The 26,726-nt window shown below is 39.6% G+C and overlaps 3 protein-coding genes across 4 annotated transcripts; all 3 read left to right on the top strand.

Annotated features, from left to right (window-relative positions):
* The first annotated feature begins 2,895 nt into the window (after positions 1–2,895).
* On the top strand, positions 2,896–6,105 carry LOC129770416 (ATP-dependent RNA helicase DDX54-like). 2 transcript variants are annotated; one of them, XM_055773247.1, is made up of 4 exons: positions 2,896–3,215; positions 3,417–4,407; positions 4,464–5,090; positions 5,154–6,105. In XM_055773247.1, the coding sequence occupies exons 2-4, from the start codon at positions 3,520–3,522 to the stop codon at positions 5,994–5,996; spliced, it is 2,358 nt and encodes a 785-aa protein (XP_055629222.1). In that variant the 5' UTR covers positions 2,896–3,215; positions 3,417–3,519; the 3' UTR covers positions 5,997–6,105. The 2 variants fall into 2 exon arrangements, with proteins under 2 accessions (XP_055629222.1, XP_055629221.1); XM_055773246.1 differs by having other exon boundaries at positions 2,896–4,407.
* Positions 6,106–12,493: 6,388 nt separating this feature from the next.
* LOC129765519 (ATP-dependent RNA helicase DDX54-like) lies at positions 12,494–15,239 on the top strand. Its single transcript, XM_055765919.1, has 3 exons — positions 12,494–13,541; positions 13,598–14,224; positions 14,288–15,239. Exons 1-3 carry the CDS (start codon positions 12,654–12,656, stop codon positions 15,128–15,130), a joined length of 2,358 nt encoding a protein of 785 aa, XP_055621894.1. The 5' UTR covers positions 12,494–12,653; the 3' UTR covers positions 15,131–15,239.
* A 6,390-nt stretch (positions 15,240–21,629) lies between these two features.
* Positions 21,630–24,314, top strand: LOC129765740 (ATP-dependent RNA helicase DDX54-like). Its single transcript, XM_055766161.1, has 3 exons — positions 21,630–22,675; positions 22,732–23,358; positions 23,422–24,314. Exons 1-3 carry the CDS (start codon positions 21,788–21,790, stop codon positions 24,262–24,264), a joined length of 2,358 nt encoding a protein of 785 aa, XP_055622136.1. The 5' UTR covers positions 21,630–21,787; the 3' UTR covers positions 24,265–24,314.
* Positions 24,315–26,726: the final 2,412 nt, after the last annotated feature.

Here is a 26,726-nt window from a genome sequence, read left to right as displayed (position 1 = left end):
AGTTTCTTTTAAACCTTGAAACCTTGATTTGCGGCAAATAGATGCGTGCATTCTAATAGATGATGAGATTTACGTTAAAAAGGATTCAAGAACTTCTCCGGGACCACCGTTTTACACTACAGTTATTGGTGTAAGTGACCATGAGAAGTCAATTCAGGTGGAAAAAATTGGGCAGAAAGTGCTTGTGTGGCAGGCAATCTGCTTGATGAAGTCGTAAAATTTCTACACAAAATAAACAATAAACGACGATATCTACTAATCTGAGTGAAGAAAAGCATCCCACCACTATTCTGGCCGCATTTGACACCACTATGCCAAAACCACTCTAAAGTGATTTAAGGATAATGATGTAGATTTTGTTGAGAAAAACATCAATACGCCAAACTGCCCCCAGCTTCGTCCGATCGAGAGATACTGGACTATTATCAAGTGATTTTTCAAAAAGAATGATAAGATCAATAATATGGCGAAATTCAAGAAAAACTGGAATGCTGTATCCACGAAAGCCGATCGATCGACTGTACAAAACCTAATGAAAGGCGTAAAGTCGAAGGTCAGGGCATATTTCCAACTCAGGTTCGGTCAAAAAGGATATAAACAAAGCCCGAGTCACGAAAGCGTTCGATCTTTTTATACGAGAAACATCTGACACCATGCGGACAAAAGACAGCATGGGGATTAAAGGTGCAAGAAATTTATTTCTCAAGCAAAATGCGCTTGAAAATAAAATTTTATTGACCCACATCTAAACAATCAAACACAACAAACAAGTATCCACATCTGAGTTTTTAACTCGAAAGAATGTCAACGAGAATTATCAATTGATGCAGATCGGAACTTCCGAAATGTTTAAGAAGTGTTTTGAATCGGTGTTGTCGAAATTTGTTCATCCTATCCACCCCTAGTCGTTTCTTACGCTGCGCACAGTTGGAATTGACCTAAGACGTGACAACTGGCTTCTTACTCTTCTTTCTGCATTTTCGTCGACCAAGTGCTAGATAACAGGAAAGCGAGATGTGAAGGTTGCCAAATGTTATAAAATTTCGGAAGATTATTTTCCCATGAAAAACATGTGTTCTTCGTATCATGTATTTTCTGAGCTGCACCATTTATATAACATCATATGCCCTAAAATTTTGTTGGCATATAATGCGCCTAAATGGCATATGCATGCAAAAGTGGAGGCCATATACATACATGGCAAATGCTTACCGAATTTGTTTGGATGAATATGCAACTTTGACCGGCTATAATTGCGATTATGTTGAAATTGAATTGCGATCTAATATGAATATATTCATGAATTGTCAAAGCACCAAATACGACTTTTGCCATACTCATATACAATTTATTACAGACATAGAAAAAAAAACAAATGGCGCAAAATATTTTCGTGAAATGTTTATTATAGCCTCACGAATCGCCATTGTTATATATGAGTATTTATGTTTGTAGAAATAATAATTGTTTGATTGACTTCTGTTGGGAGTGGAATATGAATGTTTAAATGCTTAATGTTTGCTGGGTATGTATGCTTTGTTCAGGTTCCAACATGTTTTTAAAATTTTTCCTGCTGCCTTGGTTGTTATTTGTTATTTGATCCTAATTTTATTGTTAACTGCATTACTGTTGGAAAATAATTGAATGTTCTTTTCTGCTAGGCCGCTGCTATTATGCTATGCTAGATGGCAAGAGAATCACAAAAAGATGTAGGGTGGAAATTCCGATGCAATGTTTCCCTCTCTTCAGGAACTGAGCACCGGACGTAACAGAAACGAAAATATACAAAGAATCCATAATAGAAATTTTCGCTAAAATGAAATGTGAATGCAATTATTATTCAATTTTGAATATGAAAAAAAATGTATATGTAAAAATGTTGGAAATCCCATTTTTGTATATTTATCTTTGTCAATTGTTTTCCTCATCAACCAATCAGAATCCGAGTTGCAAGTGGTCCGAGTTTGACAGAAGAGGTGGTCCGGAATCGGCCCCGTATTGTCATGTCTCGTCTCAGGAATTGACATGCTGTAGCCATATACAACGGTAAACAGGTCGGTACCAAATTCGCGTTGACGGCGGAATGGTGTCGACATCTAGATACGACATTAGTTTGTATGAGGCCAACTTTTATCTATCAGATTAGTCGCCCTAAGGCAGTTTCAAATTACTAAAATTTGTATGAAATTTTTTTCTTGGCTTTATTTACCTACTAGAAGTACATTGTTCTGACCCTAATTTAAACTATTTTCTATGAATTTCCAGATATTCTCACCAACATTTACCATTATAATATAAAATTATCTTTAGACACAATTTTTGTATGATATTTTTTTCCTACTTGCAAGCAAAAGTGATTTTCATTTACATAGAGTACTAATTTGATTTGGAAAAAATAATTTTCATTCATAATTTTTATTTTAAAAGTGTGTTTATTTCTTCTGCAACCTCATATTGTCATGTCCCCCATTTCGTAATACGAAGCTCAATGCCGTCAACGCGGATTGCTTGCGTGGTTCTAGCACTGTACATGCAGACAGACATACAATGTTCGGAGGACAATGTATGTCTGTCATAAGTGTAAACAGCTGGTAGAAAACAATACTGATAACACCATGTACAACAAATTCATGATTCTTCTTCTTCTTCTTCTTCTTTTTGGCTTTAAGAGGGTTTAAACTTTTCAGTTCATTCGCCTCTAGCCCTAATTCATGCTTATTTTTCATCAGTGTACGCATCCCGTGATCGTATCACCTTGAAGTTGACAACTTGATGGAAATGGCAATGTTGGCCCTTGTTGGCCTATTCGATAAAACAATAAACAAGTCTTCCCAAAATTCGAAACGAAACTTCTATGTCACACGTGTTTTGGAAGAGGTACTCTTATTTCGGTAGATTTAAGGGTGACCGGAATAAATCGCCACAGTAAACAACTGCAACAGAAACAACCGCTTAGAAAAAGTGTAGTAGGCTAGAAATATTTGGCGCGGGAAAAACATCATGTGCCTCACATTTCTATTATAAATTTATTCTCTTGTTCTCGTTTTTCGAAATTTATTCTGAGGACAATGTAATGGGGACGAAGTCCCCATTTGGCGAGGATAAGGAATCGAGGCGGCCCATGCCGCCAAGATGACGCAATCCGAGTCCACCGCCGACCCGCCGTCGGAAGCGGCGGTGTCTCGCACGCAAACCTGGGATCCACTGATTGCCCGGTTAGTTTGAAACATAGGATACGATCCTTTAGCAATGTCCGACCGAGCTCTAGCGAGCGTCGGACGGTATACGTCTGCCCGGGGCGTTACGTTTGCCTGGGGCGATACGTTTGCCCGGTTAATTCTTGTTTTGAAATACAATACCGCGCCACAATATTTATAGCCTACTACACATTTTATAAGCGGTGGTTTCTGTTGCAGTCGTTTTCTGTGGCGATTTATTCCGGGAACCAGATTTAAGTTTAAAATAGTGTGAAATATATATTGGTGTTTATCATATTACCTGTACACGACACATGCCACAATGGACACTGAAGATCCGAATATAGTGCCAGGGTTTTCGGTTGAAAACGTAGACATTGATTTCGACGATGATGGAGCGGCGAAGAAGGGCAAGAAAAAGAAAGGAGGTGGATTCCAGGCCATGGGTCTCAGTATGCCGGTTCTGAAGGCAATCCTGAAGATGGGTTACAAAATGCCAACACCAATTCAGCGCAAAGCAATTCCACTGATTATGGAAGGACGCGATGTGGTGGCCATGGCAAAAACTGGCTCCGGTAAGACCGCTTGCTTCCTTATTCCGCTGTTCGAAAAATTAAAGCAACGGGAAATTAAAAACGGTGCGAGGGCACTTATCCTGACACCTACGAGGGAGTTGGCCATACAGACGTTCAAATTCATCAAACAGCTGGGCAAGTTCTTGGATTTGAAGGCAATTCTGGTGCTGGGCGGTGATTCGATGGATTCACAGTTCGCAGCGATCCACACTTTACCCGACATAATTGTAGCCACTCCTGGCCGCTTCCTCCATCTCTGCGTTGAGATGGATCTAAAGTTGACATCCATTCAATATTGTGTGTTCGATGAAGCGGATCGGTTGTTTGAGATGGGATTCGAAGAGCAGTTGACGGATACGCTGCGTAGACTTCCGGAGGCCAGGCAAATGGTGCTGTTCAGCGCAACACTACCCAAGCTGATGGTGGAGTTTGCGAAGGCTGGTTTGCGAGAGCCAACGTTGATTCGACTGGATGTTGAAATCAAAATTCCGGAGACATTAGATTTTAGGTTCATCTACTGTAGACCGGATGAGCGCTATGCCACGCTGTTGGTTTTGTTGAGAGAGGTGATTCCGAAGAATAAGCAGATTGTTCTGTTTGCTGGTACCCAACATCACGTGGAGCTGATTTCATTGGTAAGTTTGGATGGGTATTAAAGTTACACCAAAATGTTCATATTGTATCATTTTAGATTCTCACAAAGGCAGGAATTCCGAACACGTATGTGTTCTCAAGTCTTGATGCTTCTGCGCGCAAAATTAACACTGCCAAGTTTACAATGAAAAAAGTCAACGTATTGGTGGTGACAGATATTGCAGCCCGCGGGTTGGACATTCCTACGCTGGATTACGTAGTTAATGTTCACTTTCCGGGAAAGCCTAAACTATTCATCCATCGAGTTGGACGATGTGCCCGCGCTGGACGACACGGAACCGCGTTCAATATATTCTCCAACGATGACATTGCTCACATGATAGATTTGAATATGTTTCTCTCTCGTCCGCTGGATGTGCACGACAGTCAAACGATTGGATTGGCTCCGCCGGATTTGGTGGAAGCGGAACATCAGCTCGTGCTGGATTACGTCAAGCACAATGATCTTGCAACGATCTTTCGAGTCAGCAACAAAGCCTACAAACAGTACATAGCCACACGACCGTCGGCATCGGCCAGCTCAAACAAGAAGGCGAAACTTTTCAAACTGGGAGAGATGAAAGTGTTGGAGGACTTCAAGAAATCCCCGGAAAAGGATCCTGTTGTCGAGCAGAAGGTAGTGAAGAAGGCCACCAAAAAGGCGAAGAAAATGTTGGAATCAAAAGTATGCGATTCGGTCATTTCGATTATTCATTGTTTAAAAATAATTTTTAAATTTTTATTGCAGAAACAACCTTCCGAGGATCCGAATGATTTCAGAAACAACTTTTTGGCTCAAATGAAAAACTTTCGTCCGCAGACAACCATTTTTGAGCTGAATCCAAAATCCAATTCAAAGGAGCTGTTGGTTATGGCTGCAAAACGAGGGAAAGATGGCATCAAAATTGAAAAGCACAAGCGCAAATTGGAAGAGCTGGAAATGGAAGAGCAGAAAAAGGCCATAGCCAGCATGCAGGAGGAAAAACCTCTGCCGAAAAAGAAAAAGCAAAACCCAATCAAAGATGAGCAGCACTACATCTCGTACCAAGCGAAGGATCAAGTCGAAGAGAACGGCTATTCGGTGAACAATTTTGCCAACGAAGCGAATTCGGCGGAACTATCCGTGATCGGTGATACGGCTGCCGATCAAAAGTTCCACCAGCGGCTGCAGAAGTGGGACCGCAAAAAGAAGAAGATGGTCAACGTTGAGAACCCGAAAGCTGGCAAAATTCGAACGGAACATGGGGTGTGGATTGCGGCGTCTTACAAGACCGGAAGATACGACAAATGGAAGGAGCGCACGAAGACGGATGAGCAGACCGGGCGACAGCAGCAAGACAGCGATGGCAGTGACGATGAGAGTGCTCTGCCGGTTCAGAAACGAGACTATCCGCATACCCACTGGGGACGGCACAATGCGAAGATGGATCTGAAGAAGAGACATGATTTGGACCTGAAATCGGCGGATCAAATCGTGAAGCAGCGAATGCAAAAGGAAACAAAGTTGATGAAGGAAAAGGCGGCGAGAATGAAAAACTTGCAACGCAAGAAGAAAGCACTTAGTCGTCGCAAAGCCAGTGGGAAAAAGTGATGAGATTTTTTTTAAATTGTGGAGTGATCAATACATGTACAGAGAACAATATTCAACAGAATGTATTTTTCTTAATCCGAATAAGAGAAATAAACTCAACAAATATTGAGTGACTTCTTTACTAATTAAATACTCTGTCGCTAGCGGAACCTGTGGCGTGCCAGGGCGCCCTCCACAGTACTTTCTATCGGGATGGCAACAATTGCCGAACTGCCGAATCGCCCAAACTTTCCAGTGCAGTTTAGTTGCGTGCTGTCAATGTGCCGCACTCGTGCAATTTCTTTTTCTTTACTAGCTATAATCGTTTCTACTGTTGAAAAGTATACACGCGTTCTATAAATCGTTTCTTTATTCCTCAATTATCAATAGTTCCGGTGTTATTATTTCTCTGCGAGTATAACCCAACAGGATATGGGCCCAGCGCAACATGGAATTTGTGGACATTTGTTGAAAACTCGAACTGTGAAGTGTAATTTTTCGTTTTTTGAACAGTAAATTTGCATCCGGAAGCAGATAGCAAAGGAGATGTGAGACTCGATAAAGCAGATTCACGAGGCAACGTCTCTGTCATCGACACTTCACATCTTACGAAAGTTGTGTTCTCTACAGTTATCGCATACCCCAGAGTTTAGGATGTCAATGAAAATATTGATCTCGATTTTTCATACGATACTCCCTGCGAAATGTTAATTTGCACGATAAAATACCCTATGCAAAATATTAGCTAAATCGGAATTCATTTACAAATATCGCAAACGTCGAAATTTGAGCTTTTTTGCAAACCGAAAAATTACCCAAAGAGGGAGTGTCTCCGCCCAGAGAGGTATCTGAGCAGAGTTTCAGAGTTGAGAGTAGAGACTGGCTACCCAAAAATGATGTAGAAATGATGAGAACGAATATAGCCAAAGCTGGTTGGTCTATACTGATCGATGAGTTTATTGAGACTGAACCGTTCTTAACATTTTGTGCCCTATTTATATGATTGGTCCCATAGTCATCTGAATAGCCTATAATTGCGATTGATTCTTTTGGTCGGGTTCCTTATCGAATGTTCGCTATAAACAATAAGTTTTGTATAGCGGGTTCGCTTTCATGCGTTCTCTATTCCATGACAATTCTCTTGTTATTGTTTGTTATTGTTATGATTGTTCATATGTTGTTTTGTTGTGCTGTCGCGTTGTGTTTAGTGATCGGTAAGTAGCATTTGTTGTGATTGATATAAATGTTAATTCCTTTGCAGGTAATTGTTGTTGGATGAAAAGGTAAGTGAATAATGTTCTCTTATGTATCTTCTCTAATTGTCCTCTTTCACAGGTGTGGATTCAGATCCTGGATTACCGGCTGGATGTGTTTTAAGTGTATAATCAAGTGTTTTTCTTTGTTATGTGTGGAGTGTTAAATATTTCTGAATAAAGTTTTTTTGTGTTGGAATTAATGTTTTTTCTTTTGTGTATTCTCCTCCTGGGCCGCAACAGGGAGTACTAAAATCGGATTTTTCAAAAAAGTGTTCGATGCCAAATGTCTTCAAATTGAATGAAACGTCGAAATTTACTGTTATCTCTGAAAAATATGTTTTGTCAAAAACTAACTTTCGGTTTTCGGTCGGTTGTTAACAAAAACAATTATAGGAGGTTGTGTCCAAGATACGACCGCATTGTTGACGTAGAACCACACTATTATTTCATATAAGTCACTTGTTAATAACTTCGGATATTATTTTATAACGCTGTGAAATTTTAGAAATAACTGTTTAGTAGAACGTTTGATCGACCTGAAATGTTTTTTTTATTGCAGAATCAATTGACGATAATTGATTGATGATTCATTCTTGCCCTCGCAGAACAATACACTAGCTGATCGTATGTCACAATTTGTTTCATGTCAATGCATTGAAAATTTACCTCGAACGCTATTCCGGTGGCCTTTTTTGCAATTGACATGGACTCAGCTATAGTCGATTATATACTTGTTGTACCAGCACAACCTGTACAACAATATAACTTTGGCACCGCATGGAAACAACAACAATGATAATACTTGCAAGTATCAAATATCATGCTACATGTTATTTAGTATTGGAATCGCACCTCTAGACATCATTCGTACAACGTGAACCAAGCGCCAAACAATCGTTCGTCATAGCATGCATACAGAGCCGTACATCGGTGGGTTGAAGCTACTAGGAATATAAACACTTCTCATCATTTTGCGCTTCTCTCAATAGAAACACTTCTCTTAATATTATTGGCCTCGAAAAAAAGTTGCATTACTTTTCCATGTTCAAGATAAGCGCAGCTGTCATCCTTAGTGGAGAAAGTTTTGCTACTGGCAAGCGAAACCAAATCACATACAAATTTCCAGAACGACATTTACTTTTTGGTGACTAAATGAATTAAATAAACTTTTTCTGTTAATCTCAACAACTTCGAAAAGAGTAGCATTGCTTCATTATGATCAAGATTAGCGCAAATGCAATAATAGTTGAAAGTAGTTTTGCGACTGGCACGCGAATCCAAATAACTTATAACATTCCTGCACGACATTCAAGATGCTTGGTGTTCCCCAAATAATTTTTTGGCGCACAACCTTAACGCCTGCTTCGCCATACCGTCAGTTCAATTCATTGAATGCAATGTCAAAGATGCCAACGAAGACTTTATGATGACGGAAAACAAACAATGTGACTTGCTTGGAAAAAGACTGTATATTTGCTTCAGCAAAGATTCATTACGCAAATATTTCGTAATTTTTTCCCTCCTGCACTATTTTTACGCACGGGTTATGAAACACGCACATACGCACATGAATATCCATATTGGCTTGAAGCAACTAAATATACACACACTTATCCCCATTTTGCGCTCTTTTCAACAGAAGCCCTTTCTATTAATATTGCTGGTCTAGATTAGCTTAGCTGCCATCCTTGGTGGAGAGAGTTTTGCTACCGCCATGCGAAACTAAATCACAGACCAAATTCCAGAGCATTTATTTTCTTGGTGAGCCGACGATAGCCTAGCTTGATGAATCCCCACACAATTGTGTAGCTTAAAACATTAGTGCAATGACGTCAGTTTGATGCAATGATTGCAATGCCAGAGACATCAACAGGTGAGTAATTTGATCTCGTCCTCAGCTCAGTCCGAAACGAAGACATGTGATGACGCAAAACAAGGAAGAACAAGCGATGTTCATTGCTTTGAAAACAGAACGAGACTGAAAGTTTGCCTCATTGAGATCCACTGTTTATGCTCTAGGCAAATACTCCCCTTCGTTCTTCTTCTTTTTGTGTGTTCACGCAGACTTTAAATCTTACGATATTTCCTTTGTTGCTAGTCGATAAGTTACTCGTTATTGACAGCTCTGTTCGGGAAAGCACACAAATCGGCAGAACAAATGTAAGGGAAAATGGAAACGCTTAGTTTTCATGAATTTTAACCATTTACACACCAGGGGGTTGTGATGTATAGAATATCAAACAAATCTTAGGGAATTTCCGATTCGTTTGGTATGTAAATCGCCGAAATCCGTTCGCGGCAAAAATAGTTATTAATGTTAACTTTATTTCATTAAAACGTGACCTGTTTTCTGATTCGGCTCCCTTAATGAAAGACGTAGTTCTACGTAAAAAAAAATATTGTCCAAATCAACATTTCGCTGGAAGTCCCGTATGAGGAATCGGGATGACCATGTTCAGTTTCTTTTAAACCTTGAAACCTTGATTTGCGGCAAATAGATGCGTGCATTCTAATAGATGATGAGATTTACGTTAAAAAGGATTCAAGAACTTCTCCGGGACCACCGTTTTACACTACAGTTATTGGTGTAAGTGACCATGAGAAGTCAATTCAGGTGGAAAAAATTGGGCAGAAAGTGCTTGTGTGGCAGGCAATCTGCTTGATGAAGTCGTAAAATTTCTACACAAAATAAACAATAAACGACGATATCTACTAATCTGAGTGAAGAAAAGCATCCCACCACTATTCTGGCCGCATTTGACACCACTATGCCAAAACCACTCTAAAGTGATTTAAGGATAATGATGTAGATTTTGTTGAGAAAAACATCAATACGCCAAACTGCCCCCAGCTTCGTCCGATCGAGAGATACTGGACTATTATCAAGTGATTTTTCAAAAAGAATGATAAGATCAATAATATGGCGAAATTCAAGAAAAACTGGAATGCTGTATCCACGAAAGCCGATCGATCGACTGTACAAAACCTAATGAAAGGCGTAAAGTCGAAGGTCAGGGCATATTTCCAACTCAGGTTCGGTCAAAAAGGATATAAACAAAGCCCGAGTCACGAAAGCGTTCGATCTTTTTATACGAGAAACATCTGACACCATGCGGACAAAAGACAGCATGGGGATTAAAGGTGCAAGAAATTTATTTCTCAAGCAAAATGCGCTTGAAAATAAAATTTTATTGACCCACATCTAAACAATCAAACACAACAAACAAGTATCCACATCTGAGTTTTTAACTCGAAAGAATGTCAACGAGAATTATCAATTGATGCAGATCGGAACTTCCGAAATGTTTAAGAAGTGTTTTGAATCGGTGTTGTCGAAATTTGTTCATCCTATCCACCCCTAGTCGTTTCTTACGCTGCGCACAGTTGGAATTGACCTAAGACGTGACAACTGGCTTCTTACTCTTCTTTCTGCATTTTCGTCGACCAAGTGCTAGATAACAGGAAAGCGAGATGTGAAGGTTGCCAAATGTTATAAAATTTCGGAAGATTATTTTCCCATGAAAAACATGTGTTCTTCGTATCATGTATTTTCTGAGCTGCACCATTTATATAACATCATATGCCCTAAAATTTTGTTGGCATATAATGCGCCTAAATGGCATATGCATGCAAAAGTGGAGGCCATATACATACATGGCAAATGCTTACCGAATTTGTTTGGATGAATATGCAACTTTGACCGGCTATAATTGCGATTATGTTGAAATTGAATTGCGATCTAATATGAATATATTCATGAATTGTCAAAGCACCAAATACGACTTTTGCCATACTCATATACAATTTATTACAGACATAGAAAAAAAAACAAATGGCGCAAAATATTTTCGTGAAATGTTTATTATAGCCTCACGAATCGCCATTGTTATATATGAGTATTTATGTTTGTAGAAATAATAATTGTTTGATTGACTTCTGTTGGGAGTGGAATATGAATGTTTAAATGCTTAATGTTTGCTGGGTATGTATGCTTTGTTCAGGTTCCAACATGTTTTTAAAATTTTTCCTGCTGCCTTGGTTGTTATTTGTTATTTGATCCTAATTTTATTGTTAACTGCATTACTGTTGGAAAATAATTGAATGTTCTTTTCTGCTAGGCCGCTGCTATTATGCTATGCTAGATGGCAAGAGAATCACAAAAAGATGTAGGGTGGAAATTCCGATGCAATGTTTCCCTCTCTTCAGGAACTGAGCACCGGACGTAACAGAAACGAAAATATACAAAGAATCCATAATAGAAATTTTCGCTAAAATGAAATGTGAATGCAATTATTATTCAATTTTGAATATGAAAAAAAATGTATATGTAAAAATGTTGGAAATCCCATTTTTGTATATTTATCTTTGTCAATTGTTTTCCTCATCAACCAATCAGAATCCGAGTTGCAAGTGGTCCGAGTTTGACAGAAGAGGTGGTCCGGAATCGGCCCCGTATTGTCATGTCTCGTCTCAGGAATTGACATGCTGTAGCCATATACAACGGTAAACAGGTCGGTACCAAATTCGCGTTGACGGCGGAATGGTGTCGACATCTAGATACGACATTAGTTTGTATGAGGCCAACTTTTATCTATCAGATTAGTCGCCCTAAGGCAGTTTCAAATTACTAAAATTTGTATGAAATTTTTTTCTTGGCTTTATTTACCTACTAGAAGTACATTGTTCTGACCCTAATTTAAACTATTTTCTATGAATTTCCAGATATTCTCACCAACATTTACCATTATAATATAAAATTATCTTTAGACACAATTTTTGTATGATATTTTTTTCCTACTTGCAAGCAAAAGTGATTTTCATTTACATAGAGTACTAATTTGATTTGGAAAAAATAATTTTCATTCATAATTTTTATTTTAAAAGTGTGTTTATTTCTTCTGCAACCTCATATTGTCATGTCCCCCATTTCGTAATACGAAGCTCAATGCCGTCAACGCGGATTGCTTGCGTGGTTCTAGCACTGTACATGCAGACAGACATACAATGTTCGGAGGACAATGTATGTCTGTCATAAGTGTAAACAGCTGGTAGAAAACAATACTGATAACACCATGTACAACAAATTCATGATTCTTCTTCTTCTTCTTCTTCTTTTTGGCTTTAAGAGGGTTTAAACTTTTCAGTTCATTCGCCTCTAGCCCAAATTCATGCTTATTTTTCATCAGTGTACGCATCCCGTGATCGTATCACCTTGAAGTTGACAACTTGATGGAAATGGCAATGTTGGCCCTTGTTGGCCTATTCGATAAAACAATAAACAAGTCTTCCCAAAATTCGAAACGAAACTTCTATGTCACACGTGTTTTGGAAGAGGTACTCTTATTTCGGTAGATTTAAGTTTAAAATAGTGTGAAATATATATTGGTGTTTATCATATTACCTGTACACGACACATGCCACAATGGACACTGAAGATCCGAATATAGTGCCAGGGTTTTCGGTTGAAAACGTAGACATTGATTTCGACGATGATGGAGCGGCGAAGAAGGGCAAGAAAAAGAAAGGAGGTGGATTCCAGGCCATGGGTCTCAGTATGCCGGTTCTGAAGGCAATCCTGAAGATGGGTTACAAAATGCCAACACCAATTCAGCGCAAAGCAATTCCACTGATTATGGAAGGACGCGATGTGGTGGCCATGGCAAAAACTGGCTCCGGTAAGACCGCTTGCTTCCTTATTCCGCTGTTCGAAAAATTAAAGCAACGGGAAATTAAAAACGGTGCGAGGGCACTTATCCTGACACCTACGAGGGAGTTGGCCATACAGACGTTCAAATTCATCAAACAGCTGGGCAAGTTCTTGGATTTGAAGGCAATTCTGGTGCTGGGCGGTGATTCGATGGATTCACAGTTCGCAGCGATCCACACTTTACCCGACATAATTGTAGCCACTCCTGGCCGCTTCCTCCATCTCTGCGTTGAGATGGATCTAAAGTTGACATCCATTCAATATTGTGTGTTCGATGAAGCGGATCGGTTGTTTGAGATGGGATTCGAAGAGCAGTTGACGGATACGCTGCGTAGACTTCCGGAGGCCAGGCAAATGGTGCTGTTCAGCGCAACACTACCCAAGCTGATGGTGGAGTTTGCGAAGGCTGGTTTGCGAGAGCCAACGTTGATTCGACTGGATGTTGAAATCAAAATTCCGGAGACATTAGATTTTAGGTTCATCTACTGTAGACCGGATGAGCGCTATGCCACGCTGTTGGTTTTGTTGAGAGAGGTGATTCCGAAGAATAAGCAGATTGTTCTGTTTGCTGGTACCCAACATCACGTGGAGCTGATTTCATTGGTAAGTTTGGATGGGTATTAAAGTTACACCAAAATGTTCATATTGTATCATTTTAGATTCTCACAAAGGCAGGAATTCCGAACACGTATGTGTTCTCAAGTCTTGATGCTTCTGCGCGCAAAATTAACACTGCCAAGTTTACAATGAAAAAAGTCAACGTATTGGTGGTGACAGATATTGCAGCCCGCGGGTTGGACATTCCTACGCTGGATTACGTAGTTAATGTTCACTTTCCGGGAAAGCCTAAACTATTCATCCATCGAGTTGGACGATGTGCCCGCGCTGGACGACACGGAACCGCGTTCAATATATTCTCCAACGATGACATTGCTCACATGATAGATTTGAATATGTTTCTCTCTCGTCCGCTGGATGTGCACGACAGTCAAACGATTGGATTGGCTCCGCCGGATTTGGTGGAAGCGGAACATCAGCTCGTGCTGGATTACGTCAAGCACAATGATCTTGCAACGATCTTTCGAGTCAGCAACAAAGCCTACAAACAGTACATAGCCACACGACCGTCGGCATCGGCCAGCTCAAACAAGAAGGCGAAACTTTTCAAACTGGGAGAGATGAAAGTGTTGGAGGACTTCAAGAAATCCCCGGAAAAGGATCCTGTTGTCGAGCAGAAGGTAGTGAAGAAGGCCACCAAAAAGGCGAAGAAAATGTTGGAATCAAAAGTATGCGATTCGGTCATTTCGATTATTCATTGTTTAAAAATAATTTTTAAATTTTTATTGCAGAAACAACCTTCCGAGGATCCGAATGATTTCAGAAACAACTTTTTGGCTCAAATGAAAAACTTTCGTCCGCAGACAACCATTTTTGAGCTGAATCCAAAATCCAATTCAAAGGAGCTGTTGGTTATGGCTGCAAAACGAGGGAAAGATGGCATCAAAATTGAAAAGCACAAGCGCAAATTGGAAGAGCTGGAAATGGAAGAGCAGAAAAAGGCCATAGCCAGCATGCAGGAGGAAAAACCTCTGCCGAAAAAGAAAAAGCAAAACCCAATCAAAGATGAGCAGCACTACATCTCGTACCAAGCGAAGGATCAAGTCGAAGAGAACGGCTATTCGGTGAACAATTTTGCCAACGAAGCGAATTCGGCGGAACTATCCGTGATCGGTGATACGGCTGCCGATCAAAAGTTCCACCAGCGGCTGCAGAAGTGGGACCGCAAAAAGAAGAAGATGGTCAACGTTGAGAACCCGAAAGCTGGCAAAATTCGAACGGAACATGGGGTGTGGATTGCGGCGTCTTACAAGACCGGAAGATACGACAAATGGAAGGAGCGCACGAAGACGGATGAGCAGACCGGGCGACAGCAGCAAGACAGCGATGGCAGTGACGATGAGAGTGCTCTGCCGGTTCAGAAACGAGACTATCCGCATACCCACTGGGGACGGCACAATGCGAAGATGGATCTGAAGAAGAGACATGATTTGGACCTGAAATCGGCGGATCAAATCGTGAAGCAGCGAATGCAAAAGGAAACAAAGTTGATGAAGGAAAAGGCGGCGAGAATGAAAAACTTGCAACGCAAGAAGAAAGCACTTAGTCGTCGCAAAGCCAGTGGGAAAAAGTGATGAGATTTTTTTTAAATTGTGGAGTGATCAATACATGTACAGAGAACAATATTCAACAGAATGTATTTTTCTTAATCCGAATAAGAGAAATAAACTCAACAAATATTGAGTGACTTCTTTACTAATTAAATACTCTGTCGCTAGCGGAACCTGTGGCGTGCCAGGGCGCCCTCCACAGTACTTTCTATCGGGATGGCAACAATTGCCGAACTGCCGAATCGCCCAAACTTTCCAGTGCAGTTTAGTTGCGTGCTGTCAATGTGCCGCACTCGTGCAATTTCTTTTTCTTTACTAGCTATAATCGTTTCTACTGTTGAAAAGTATACACGCGTTCTATAAATCGTTTCTTTATTCCTCAATTATCAATAGTTCCGGTGTTATTATTTCTCTGCGAGTATAACCCAACAGGATATGGGCCCAGCGCAACATGGAATTTGTGGACATTTGTTGAAAACTCGAACTGTGAAGTGTAATTTTTCGTTTTTTGAACAGTAAATTTGCATCCGGAAGCAGATAGCAAAGGAGATGTGAGACTCGATAAAGCAGATTCACGAGGCAACGTCTCTGTCATCGACACTTCACATCTTACGAAAGTTGTGTTCTCTACAGTTATCGCATACCCCAGAGTTTAGGATGTCAATGAAAATATTGATCTCGATTTTTCATACGATACTCCCTGCGAAATGTTAATTTGCACGATAAAATACCCTATGCAAAATATTAGCTAAATCGGAATTCATTTACAAATATCGCAAACGTCGAAATTTGAGCTTTTTTGCAAACCGAAAAATTACCCAAAGAGGGAGTGTCTCCGCCCAGAGAGGTATCTGAGCAGAGTTTCAGAGTTGAGAGTAGAGACTGGCTACCCAAAAATGATGTAGAAATGATGAGAACGAATATAGCCAAAGCTGGTTGGTCTATACTGATCGATGAGTTTATTGAGACTGAACCGTTCTTAACATTTTGTGCCCTATTTATATGATTGGTCCCATAGTCATCTGAATAGCCTATAATTGCGATTGATTCTTTTGGTCGGGTTCCTTATCGAATGTTCGCTATAAACAATAAGTTTTGTATAGCGGGTTCGCTTTCATGCGTTCTCTATTCCATGACAATTCTCTTGTTATTGTTTGTTATTGTTATGATTGTTCATATGTTGTTTTGTTGTGCTGTCGCGTTGTGTTTAGTGATCGGTAAGTAGCATTTGTTGTGATTGATATAAATGTTAATTCCTTTGCAGGTAATTGTTGTTGGATGAAAAGGTAAGTGAATAATGTTCTCTTATGTATCTTCTCTAATTGTCCTCTTTCACAGGTGTGGATTCAGATCCTGGATTACCGGCTGGATGTGTTTTAAGTGTATAATCAAGTGTTTTTCTTTGTTATGTGTGGAGTGTTAAATATTTCTGAATAAAGTTTTTTTGTGTTGGAATTAATGTTTTTTCTTTTGTGTATTCTCCTCCTGGGCCGCAACAGGGAGTACTAAAATCGGATTTTTCAAAAAAGTGTTCGATGCCAAATGTCTTCAAATTGAATGAAACGTCGAAATTTACTGTTATCTCTGAAAAATATGTTTTGTCAAAAACTAACTTTCGGTTTTCGGTCGGTTGTTAACAAAAACAATTATAGGAGGTTGTGTCCAAGATACGACCGCATTGTTGACGTAGAACCACACTATTATTTCATATAAGTCACTTGTTAATAACTTCGGATATTATTTTATAACGCTGTGAAATTTTAGAAATAACTGTTTAGTAGAACGTTTGATCGACCTGAAATGTTTTTTTTATTGCAGAATCAATTGACGATAATTGATTGATGATTCATTCTTGCCCTCGCAGAACAATACACTAGCTGATCGTATGTCACAATTTGTTTCATGTCAATGCATTGAAAATTTACCTCGAACGCTATTCCGGTGGCCTTTTTTGCAATTGACATGGACTCAGCTATAGTCGATTATATACTTGTTGTACCAGCACAACCTGTACAACAATATAACTTTGGCACCGCATGGAAACAACAACAATGATAATACTTGCAAGTATCAAATATCATGCTACATGTTATTTAGTATTGGAATCGCACCTCTAGACATCATTCGTACAACGTGAACCAAGCGCCAAACAATCGTTCGTCATAGCATGCATACAGAGCCGTACATCGGTGGGTTGAAGCTACTAGGAATATAAACACTTCTCATCATTTTGCGCTTCTCTCAATAGAAACACTTCTCTTAATATTATTGGCCTCGAAAAAAAGTTGCATTACTTTTCCATGTTCAAGATAAGCGCAGCTGTCATCCTTAGTGGAGAAAGTTTTGCTACTGGCAAGCGAAACCAAATCACATACAAATTTCCAGAACGACATTTACTTTTTGGTGACTAAATGAATTAAATAAACTTTTTCTGTTAATCTCAACAACTTCGAAAAGAGTAGCATTGCTTCATTATGATCAAGATTAGCGCAAATGCAATAATAGTTGAAAGTAGTTTTGCGACTGGCACGCGAATCCAAATAACTTATAACATTCCTGCACGACATTCAAGATGCTTGGTGTTCCCCAAATAATTTTTTGGCGCACAACCTTAACGCCTGCTTCGCCATACCGTCAGTTCAATTCATTGAATGCAATGTCAAAGATGCCAACGAAGACTTTATGATGACGGAAAACAAACAATGTGACTTGCTTGGAAAAAGACTGTATATTTGCTTCAGCAAAGATTCATTACGCAAATATTTCGTAATTTTTTCCCTCCTGCACTATTTTTACGCACGGGTTATGAAACACGCACATACGCACATGAATATCCATATTGGCTTGAAGCAACTAAATATACACACACTTATCCCCATTTTGCGCTCTTTTCAACAGAAGCCCTTTCTATTAATATTGCTGGTCTAGATTAGCTTAGCTGCCATCCTTGGTGGAGAGAGTTTTGCTACCGCCATGCGAAACTAAATCACAGACCAAATTCCAGAGCATTTATTTTCTTGGTGAGCCGACGATAGCCTAGCTTGATGAATCCCCACACAATTGTGTAGCTTAAAACATTAGTGCAATGACGTCAGTTTGATGCAATGATTGCAATGCCAGAGACATCAACAGGTGAGTAATTTGATCTCGTCCTCAGCTCAGTCCGAAACGAAGACATGTGATGACGCAAAACAAGGAAGAACAAGCGATGTTCATTGCTTTGAAAACAGAACGAGACTGAAAGTTTGCCTCATTGAGATCCACTGTTTATGCTCTAGGCAAATACTCCCCTTCGTTCTTCTTCTTTTTGTGTGTTCACGCAGACTTTAAATCTTACGATATTTCCTTTGTTGCTAGTCGATAAGTTACTCGTTATTGACAGCTCTGTTCGGGAAAGCACACAAATCGGCAGAACAAATGTAAGGGAAAATGGAAACGCTTAGTTTTCATGAATTTTAACCATTTACACACCAGGGGGTTGTGATGTATAGAATATCAAACAAATCTTAGGGAATTTCCGATTCGTTTGGTATGTAAATCGCCGAAATCCGTTCGCGGCAAAAATAGTTATTAATGTTAACTTTATTTCATTAAAACGTGACCTGTTTTCTGATTCGGCTCCCTTAATGAAAGACGTAGTTCTACGTAAAAAAAAATATTGTCCAAATCAACATTTCGCTGGAAGTCCCGTATGAGGAATCGGGATGACCATGTTCAGTTTCTTTTAAACCTTGAAACCTTGATTTGCGGCAAATAGATGCGTGCATTCTAATAGATGATGAGATTTACGTTAAAAAGGATTCAAGAACTTCTCCGGGACCACCGTTTTACACTACAGTTATTGGTGTAAGTGACCATGAGAAGTCAATTCAGGTGGAAAAAATTGGGCAGAAAGTGCTTGTGTGGCAGGCAATCTGCTTGATGAAGTCGTAAAATTTCTACACAAAATAAACAATAAACGACGATATCTACTAATCTGAGTGAAGAAAAGCATCCCACCACTATTCTGGCCGCATTTGACACCACTATGCCAAAACCACTCTAAAGTGATTTAAGGATAATGATGTAGATTTTGTTGAGAAAAACATCAATACGCCAAACTGCCCCCAGCTTCGTCCGATCGAGAGATACTGGACTATTATCAAGTGATTTTTCAAAAAGAATGATAAGATCAATAATATGGCGAAATTCAAGAAAAACTGGAATGCTGTATCCACGAAAGCCGATCGATCGACTGTACAAAACCTAATGAAAGGCGTAAAGTCGAAGGTCAGGGCATATTTCCAACTCAGGTTCGGTCAAAAAGGATATAAACAAAGCCCGAGTCACGAAAGCGTTCGATCTTTTTATACGAGAAACATCTGACACCATGCGGACAAAAGACAGCATGGGGATTAAAGGTGCAAGAAATTTATTTCTCAAGCAAAATGCGCTTGAAAATAAAATTTTATTGACCCACATCTAAACAATCAAACACAACAAACAAGTATCCACATCTGAGTTTTTAACTCGAAAGAATGTCAACGAGAATTATCAATTGATGCAGATCGGAACTTCCGAAATGTTTAAGAAGTGTTTTGAATCGGTGTTGTCGAAATTTGTTCATCCTATCCACCCCTAGTCGTTTCTTACGCTGCGCACAGTTGGAATTGACCTAAGACGTGACAACTGGCTTCTTACTCTTCTTTCTGCATTTTCGTCGACCAAGTGCTAGATAACAGGAAAGCGAGATGTGAAGGTTGCCAAATGTTATAAAATTTCGGAAGATTATTTTCCCATGAAAAACATGTGTTCTTCGTATCATGTATTTTCTGAGCTGCACCATTTATATAACATCATATGCCCTAAAATTTTGTTGGCATATAATGCGCCTAAATGGCATATGCATGCAAAAGTGGAGGCCATATACATACATGGCAAATGCTTACCGAATTTGTTTGGATGAATATGCAACTTTGACCGGCTATAATTGCGATTATGTTGAAATTGAATTGCGATCTAATATGAATATATTCATGAATTGTCAAAGCACCAAATACGACTTTTGCCATACTCATATACAATTTATTACAGACATAGAAAAAAAAACAAATGGCGCAAAATATTTTCGTGAAATGTTTATTATAGCCTCACGAATCGCCATTGTTATATATGAGTATTTATGTTTGTAGAAATAATAATTGTTTGATTGACTTCTGTTGGGAGTGGAATATGAATGTTTAAATGCTTAATGTTTGCTGGGTATGTATGCTTTGTTCAGGTTCCAACATGTTTTTAAAATTTTTCCTGCTGCCTTGGTTGTTATTTGTTATTTGATCCTAATTTTATTGTTAACTGCATTACTGTTGGAAAATAATTGAATGTTCTTTTCTGCTAGGCCGCTGCTATTATGCTATGCTAGATGGCAAGAGAATCACAAAAAGATGTAGGGTGGAAATTCCGATGCAATGTTTCCCTCTCTTCAGGAACTGAGCACCGGACGTAACAGAAACGAAAATATACAAAGAATCCATAATAGAAATTTTCGCTAAAATGAAATGTGAATGCAATTATTATTCAATTTTGAATATGAAAAAAAATGTATATGTAAAAATGTTGGAAATCCCATTTTTGTATATTTATCTTTGTCAATTGTTTTCCTCATCAACCAATCAGAATCCGAGTTGCAAGTGGTCCGAGTTTGACAGAAGAGGTGGTCCGGAATCGGCCCCGTATTGTCATGTCTCGTCTCAGGAATTGACATGCTGTAGCCATATACAACGGTAAACAGGTCGGTACCAAATTCGCGTTGACGGCGGAATGGTGTCGACATCTAGATACGACATTAGTTTGTATGAGGCCAACTTTTATCTATCAGATTAGTCGCCCTAAGGCAGTTTCAAATTACTAAAATTTGTATGAAATTTTTTTCTTGGCTTTATTTACCTACTAGAAGTACATTGTTCTGACCCTAATTTAAACTATTTTCTATGAATTTCCAGATATTCTCACCAACATTTACCATTATAATATAAAATTATCTTTAGACACAATTTTTGTATGATATTTTTTTCCTACTTGCAAGCAAAAGTGATTTTCATTTACATAGAGTACTAATTTGATTTGGAAAAAATAATTTTCATTCATAATTTTTATTTTAAAAGTGTGTTTATTTCTTCTGCAACCTCATATTGTCATGTCCCCCATTTCGTAATACGAAGCTCAATGCCGTCAACGCGGATTGCTTGCGTGGTTCTAGCACTGTACATGCAGACAGACATACAATGTTCGGAGGACAATGTATGTCTGTCATAAGTGTAAACAGCTAGTAGAAAACAATACTGATAACACCATGTACAACAAATTCATGATTCTTCTTCTTCTTCTTCTTCTTTTTGGCTTTAAGAGGGTTTAAACTTTTCAGTTCATTCGCCTCTAGCCCAAATTCATGCTTATTTTTCATCAGTGTACGCATCCCGTGATCGTATCACCTTGAAGTTGACAACTTGATGGAAATGGCAATGTTGGCCCTTGTTGGCCTATTCGATAAAACAATAAACAAGTCTTCCCAAAATTCGAAACGAAACTTCTATGTCACACGTGTTTTGGAAGAGGTACTCTTATTTCGGTAGATTTAAGTTTAAAATAGTGTGAAATATATATTGGTGTTTATCATATTACCTGTACACGACACATGCCACAATGGACACTGAAGATCCGAATATAGTGCCAGGGTTTTCGGTTGAAAACGTAGACATTGATTTCGACGATGATGGAGCGGCGAAGAAGGGCAAGAAAAAGAAAGGAGGTGGATTCCAGGCCATGGGTCTCAGTATGCCGGTTCTGAAGGCAATCCTGAAGATGGGTTACAAAATGCCAACACCAATTCAGCGCAAAGCAATTCCACTGATTATGGAAGGACGCGATGTGGTGGCCATGGCAAAAACTGGCTCCGGTAAGACCGCTTGCTTCCTTATTCCGCTGTTCGAAAAATTAAAGCAACGGGAAATTAAAAACGGTGCGAGGGCACTTATCCTGACACCTACGAGGGAGTTGGCCATACAGACGTTCAAATTCATCAAACAGCTGGGCAAGTTCTTGGATTTGAAGGCAATTCTGGTGCTGGGCGGTGATTCGATGGATTCACAGTTCGCAGCGATCCACACTTTACCCGACATAATTGTAGCCACTCCTGGCCGCTTCCTCCATCTCTGCGTTGAGATGGATCTAAAGTTGACATCCATTCAATATTGTGTGTTCGATGAAGCGGATCGGTTGTTTGAGATGGGATTCGAAGAGCAGTTGACGGATACGCTGCGTAGACTTCCGGAGGCCAGGCAAATGGTGCTGTTCAGCGCAACACTACCCAAGCTGATGGTGGAGTTTGCGAAGGCTGGTTTGCGAGAGCCAACGTTGATTCGACTGGATGTTGAAATCAAAATTCCGGAGACATTAGATTTTAGGTTCATCTACTGTAGACCGGATGAGCGCTATGCCACGCTGTTGGTTTTGTTGAGAGAGGTGATTCCGAAGAATAAGCAGATTGTTCTGTTTGCTGGTACCCAACATCACGTGGAGCTGATTTCATTGGTAAGTTTGGATGGGTATTAAAGTTACACCAAAATGTTCATATTGTATCATTTTAGATTCTCACAAAGGCAGGAATTCCGAACACGTATGTGTTCTCAAGTCTTGATGCTTCTGCGCGCAAAATTAACACTGCCAAGTTTACAATGAAAAAAGTCAACGTATTGGTGGTGACAGATATTGCAGCCCGCGGGTTGGACATTCCTACGCTGGATTACGTAGTTAATGTTCACTTTCCGGGAAAGCCTAAACTATTCATCCATCGAGTTGGACGATGTGCCCGCGCTGGACGACACGGAACCGCGTTCAATATATTCTCCAACGATGACATTGCTCACATGATAGATTTGAATATGTTTCTCTCTCGTCCGCTGGATGTGCACGACAGTCAAACGATTGGATTGGCTCCGCCGGATTTGGTGGAAGCGGAACATCAGCTCGTGCTGGATTACGTCAAGCACAATGATCTTGCAACGATCTTTCGAGTCAGCAACAAAGCCTACAAACAGTACATAGCCACACGACCGTCGGCATCGGCCAGCTCAAACAAGAAGGCGAAACTTTTCAAACTGGGAGAGATGAAAGTGTTGGAGGACTTCAAGAAATCCCCGGAAAAGGATCCTGTTGTCGAGCAGAAGGTAGTGAAGAAGGCCACCAAAAAGGCGAAGAAAATGTTGGAATCAAAAGTATGCGATTCGGTCATTTCGATTATTCATTGTTTAAAAATAATTTTTAAATTTTTATTGCAGAAACAACCTTCCGAGGATCCGAATGATTTCAGAAACAACTTTTTGGCTCAAATGAAAAACTTTCGTCCGCAGACAACCATTTTTGAGCTGAATCCAAAATCCAATTCAAAGGAGCTGTTGGTTATGGCTGCAAAACGAGGGAAAGATGGCATCAAAATTGAAAAGCACAAGCGCAAATTGGAAGAGCTGGAAATGGAAGAGCAGAAAAAGGCCATAGCCAGCATGCAGGAGGAAAAACCTCTGCCGAAAAAGAAAAAGCAAAACCCAATCAAAGATGAGCAGCACTACATCTCGTACCAAGCGAAGGATCAAGTCGAAGAGAACGGCTATTCGGTGAACAATTTTGCCAACGAAGCGAATTCGGCGGAACTATCCGTGATCGGTGATACGGCTGCCGATCAAAAGTTCCACCAGCGGCTGCAGAAGTGGGACCGCAAAAAGAAGAAGATGGTCAACGTTGAGAACCCGAAAGCTGGCAAAATTCGAACGGAACATGGGGTGTGGATTGCGGCGTCTTACAAGACCGGAAGATACGACAAATGGAAGGAGCGCACGAAGACGGATGAGCAGACCGGGCGACAGCAGCAAGACAGCGATGGCAGTGACGATGAGAGTGCTCTGCCGGTTCAGAAACGAGACTATCCGCATACCCACTGGGGACGGCACAATGCGAAGATGGATCTGAAGAAGAGACATGATTTGGACCTGAAATCGGCGGATCAAATCGTGAAGCAGCGAATGCAAAAGGAAACAAAGTTGATGAAGGAAAAGGCGGCGAGAATGAAAAACTTGCAACGCAAGAAGAAAGCACTTAGTCGTCGCAAAGCCAGTGGGAAAAAGTGATGAGATTTTTTTTAAATTGTGGAGTGATCAATACATGTACAGAGAACAATATACAACAGAATGTATTTTTCTTAATCCGAATAAGAGAAATAAACTCAACAAATATTGAGTGACTTCTTTACTAATTAAATACTCTGTCGCTAGCGGAACCTGTGGCGTGCCAGGGCGCCCTCCACAGTACTTTCTATCGGGATGGCAACAATTGCCGAACTGCCGAATCGCCCAAACTTTCCAGTGCAGTTTAGTTGCGTGCTGTCAATGTGCCGCACTCGTGCAATTTCTTTTTCTTTACTAGCTATAATCGTTTCTACTGTTGAAAAGTATACACGCGTTCTATAAATCGTTTCTTTATTCCTCAATTATCAATAGTTCCGGTGTTATTATTTCTCTGCGAGTATAACCCAACAGGATATGGGCCCAGCGCAACATGGAATTTGTGGACATTTGTTGAAAACTCGAACTGTGAAGTGTAATTTTTCGTTTTTTGAACAGTAAATTTGCATCCGGAAGCAGATAGCAAAGGAGATGTGAGACTCGATAAAGCAGATTCACGAGGCAACGTCTCTGTCATCGACACTTCACATCTTACGAAAGTTGTGTTCTCTACAGTTATCGCATACCCCAGAGTTTAGGATGTCAATGAAAATATTGATCTCGATTTTTCATACGATACTCCCTGCGAAATGTTAATTTGCACGATAAAATACCCTATGCAAAATATTAGCTAAATCGGAATTCATTTACAAATATCGCAAACGTCGAAATTTGAGCTTTTTTGCAAACCGAAAAATTACCCAAAGAGGGAGTGTCTCCGCCCAGAGAGGTATCTGAGCAGAGTTTCAGAGTTGAGAGTAGAGACTGGCTACCCAAAAATGATGTAGAAATGATGAGAACGAATATAGCCAAAGCTGGTTGGTCTATACTGATCGATGAGTTTATTGAGACTGAACCGTTCTTAACATTTTGTGCCCTATTTATATGATTGGTCCCATAGTCATCTGAATAGCCTATAATTGCGATTGATTCTTTTGGTCGGGTTCCTTATCGAATGTTCGCTATAAACAATAAGTTTTGTATAGCGGGTTCGCTTTCATGCGTTCTCTATTCCATGACAATTCTCTTGTTATTGTTTGTTATTGTTATGATTGTTCATATGTTGTTTTGTTGTGCTGTCGCGTTGTGTTTAGTGATCGGTAAGTAGCATTTGTTGTGATTGATATAAATGTTAATTCCTTTGCAGGTAATTGTTGTTGGATGAAAAGGTAAGTGAATAATGTTCTCTTATGTATCTTCTCTAATTGTCCTCTTTCACAGGTGTGGATTCAGATCCTGGATTACCGGCTGGATGTGTTTTAAGTGTATAATCAAGTGTTTTTCTTTGTTATGTGTGGAGTGTTAAATATTTCTGAATAAAGTTTTTTTGTGTTGGAATTAATGTTTTTTCTTTTGTGTATTCTCCTCCTGGGCCGCAACAGGGAGTACTAAAATCGGATTTTTCAAAAAAGTGTTCGATGCCAAATGTCTTCAAATTGAATGAAACGTCGAAATTTACTGTTATCTCTGAAAAATATGTTTTGTCAAAAACTAACTTTCGGTTTTCGGTCGGTTGTTAACAAAAACAATTATAGGAGGTTGTGTCCAAGATACGACCGCATTGTTGACGTAGAACCACACTATTATTTCATATAAGTCACTTGTTAATAACTTCGGATATTATTTTATAACGCTGTGAAATTTTAGAAATAACTGTTTAGTAGAACGTTTGATCGACCTGAAATGTTTTTTTTATTGCAGAATCAATTGACGATAATTGATTGATGATTCATTCTTGCCCTCGCAGAACAATACACTAGCTGATCGTATGTCACAATTTGTTTCATGTCAATGCATTGAAAATTTACCTCGAACGCTATTCCGGTGGCCTTTTTTGCAATTGACATGGACTCAGCTATAGTCGATTATATACTTGTTGTACCAGCACAACCTGTACAACAATATAACTTTGGCACCGCATGGAAACAACAACAATGATAATACTTGCAAGTATCAAATATCATGCTACATGTTATTTAGTATTGGAATCGCACCTCTAGACATCATTCGTACAACGTGAACCAAGCGCCAAACAATCGTTCGTCATAGCATGCATACAGAGCCGTACATCGGTGGGTTGAAGCTACTAGGAATATAAACACTTCTCATCATTTTGCGCTTCTCTCAATAGAAACACTTCTCTTAATATTATTGGCCTCGAAAAAAAGTTGCATTACTTTTCCATGTTCAAGATAAGCGCAGCTGTCATCCTTAGTGGAGAAAGTTTTGCTACTGGCAAGCGAAACCAAATCACATACAAATTTCCAGAACGACATTTACTTTTTGGTGACTAAATGAATTAAATAAACTTTTTCTGTTAATCTCAACAACTTCGAAAAGAGTAGCATTGCTTCATTATGATCAAGATT

This window comes from Toxorhynchites rutilus, chromosome 2 (genome assembly GCF_029784135.1).
Source record: "Toxorhynchites rutilus septentrionalis strain SRP chromosome 2, ASM2978413v1, whole genome shotgun sequence".
Taxonomy (NCBI): domain Eukaryota; kingdom Metazoa; phylum Arthropoda; class Insecta; order Diptera; family Culicidae; genus Toxorhynchites; species Toxorhynchites rutilus.
This window is presented reverse-complemented; position numbering and strand designations above follow the sequence as displayed.

Excerpts from the sequence above, each read along its gene's own strand:
- LOC129770416 (XM_055773247.1), top strand. The coding sequence starts at position 3,520 with ATGGACACTGAAGATCCGAATATAGTGCCAGGGTTTTCGGTTGAAAAC. Across the intron at positions 4,408-4,463 it reads ACGTGGAGCTGATTTCATTG|ATTCTCACAAAGGCAGGAAT; the intron begins GTAAGTTTGGAT and ends GTATCATTTTAG. Across the intron at positions 5,091-5,153 it reads AGAAAATGTTGGAATCAAAA|AAACAACCTTCCGAGGATCC; the intron begins GTATGCGATTCG and ends TTTTTATTGCAG.
- LOC129765519 (XM_055765919.1), top strand. The coding sequence starts at position 12,654 with ATGGACACTGAAGATCCGAATATAGTGCCAGGGTTTTCGGTTGAAAAC. Across the intron at positions 13,542-13,597 it reads ACGTGGAGCTGATTTCATTG|ATTCTCACAAAGGCAGGAAT; the intron begins GTAAGTTTGGAT and ends GTATCATTTTAG. Across the intron at positions 14,225-14,287 it reads AGAAAATGTTGGAATCAAAA|AAACAACCTTCCGAGGATCC; the intron begins GTATGCGATTCG and ends TTTTTATTGCAG.
- LOC129765740 (XM_055766161.1), top strand. The coding sequence starts at position 21,788 with ATGGACACTGAAGATCCGAATATAGTGCCAGGGTTTTCGGTTGAAAAC. Across the intron at positions 22,676-22,731 it reads ACGTGGAGCTGATTTCATTG|ATTCTCACAAAGGCAGGAAT; the intron begins GTAAGTTTGGAT and ends GTATCATTTTAG. Across the intron at positions 23,359-23,421 it reads AGAAAATGTTGGAATCAAAA|AAACAACCTTCCGAGGATCC; the intron begins GTATGCGATTCG and ends TTTTTATTGCAG.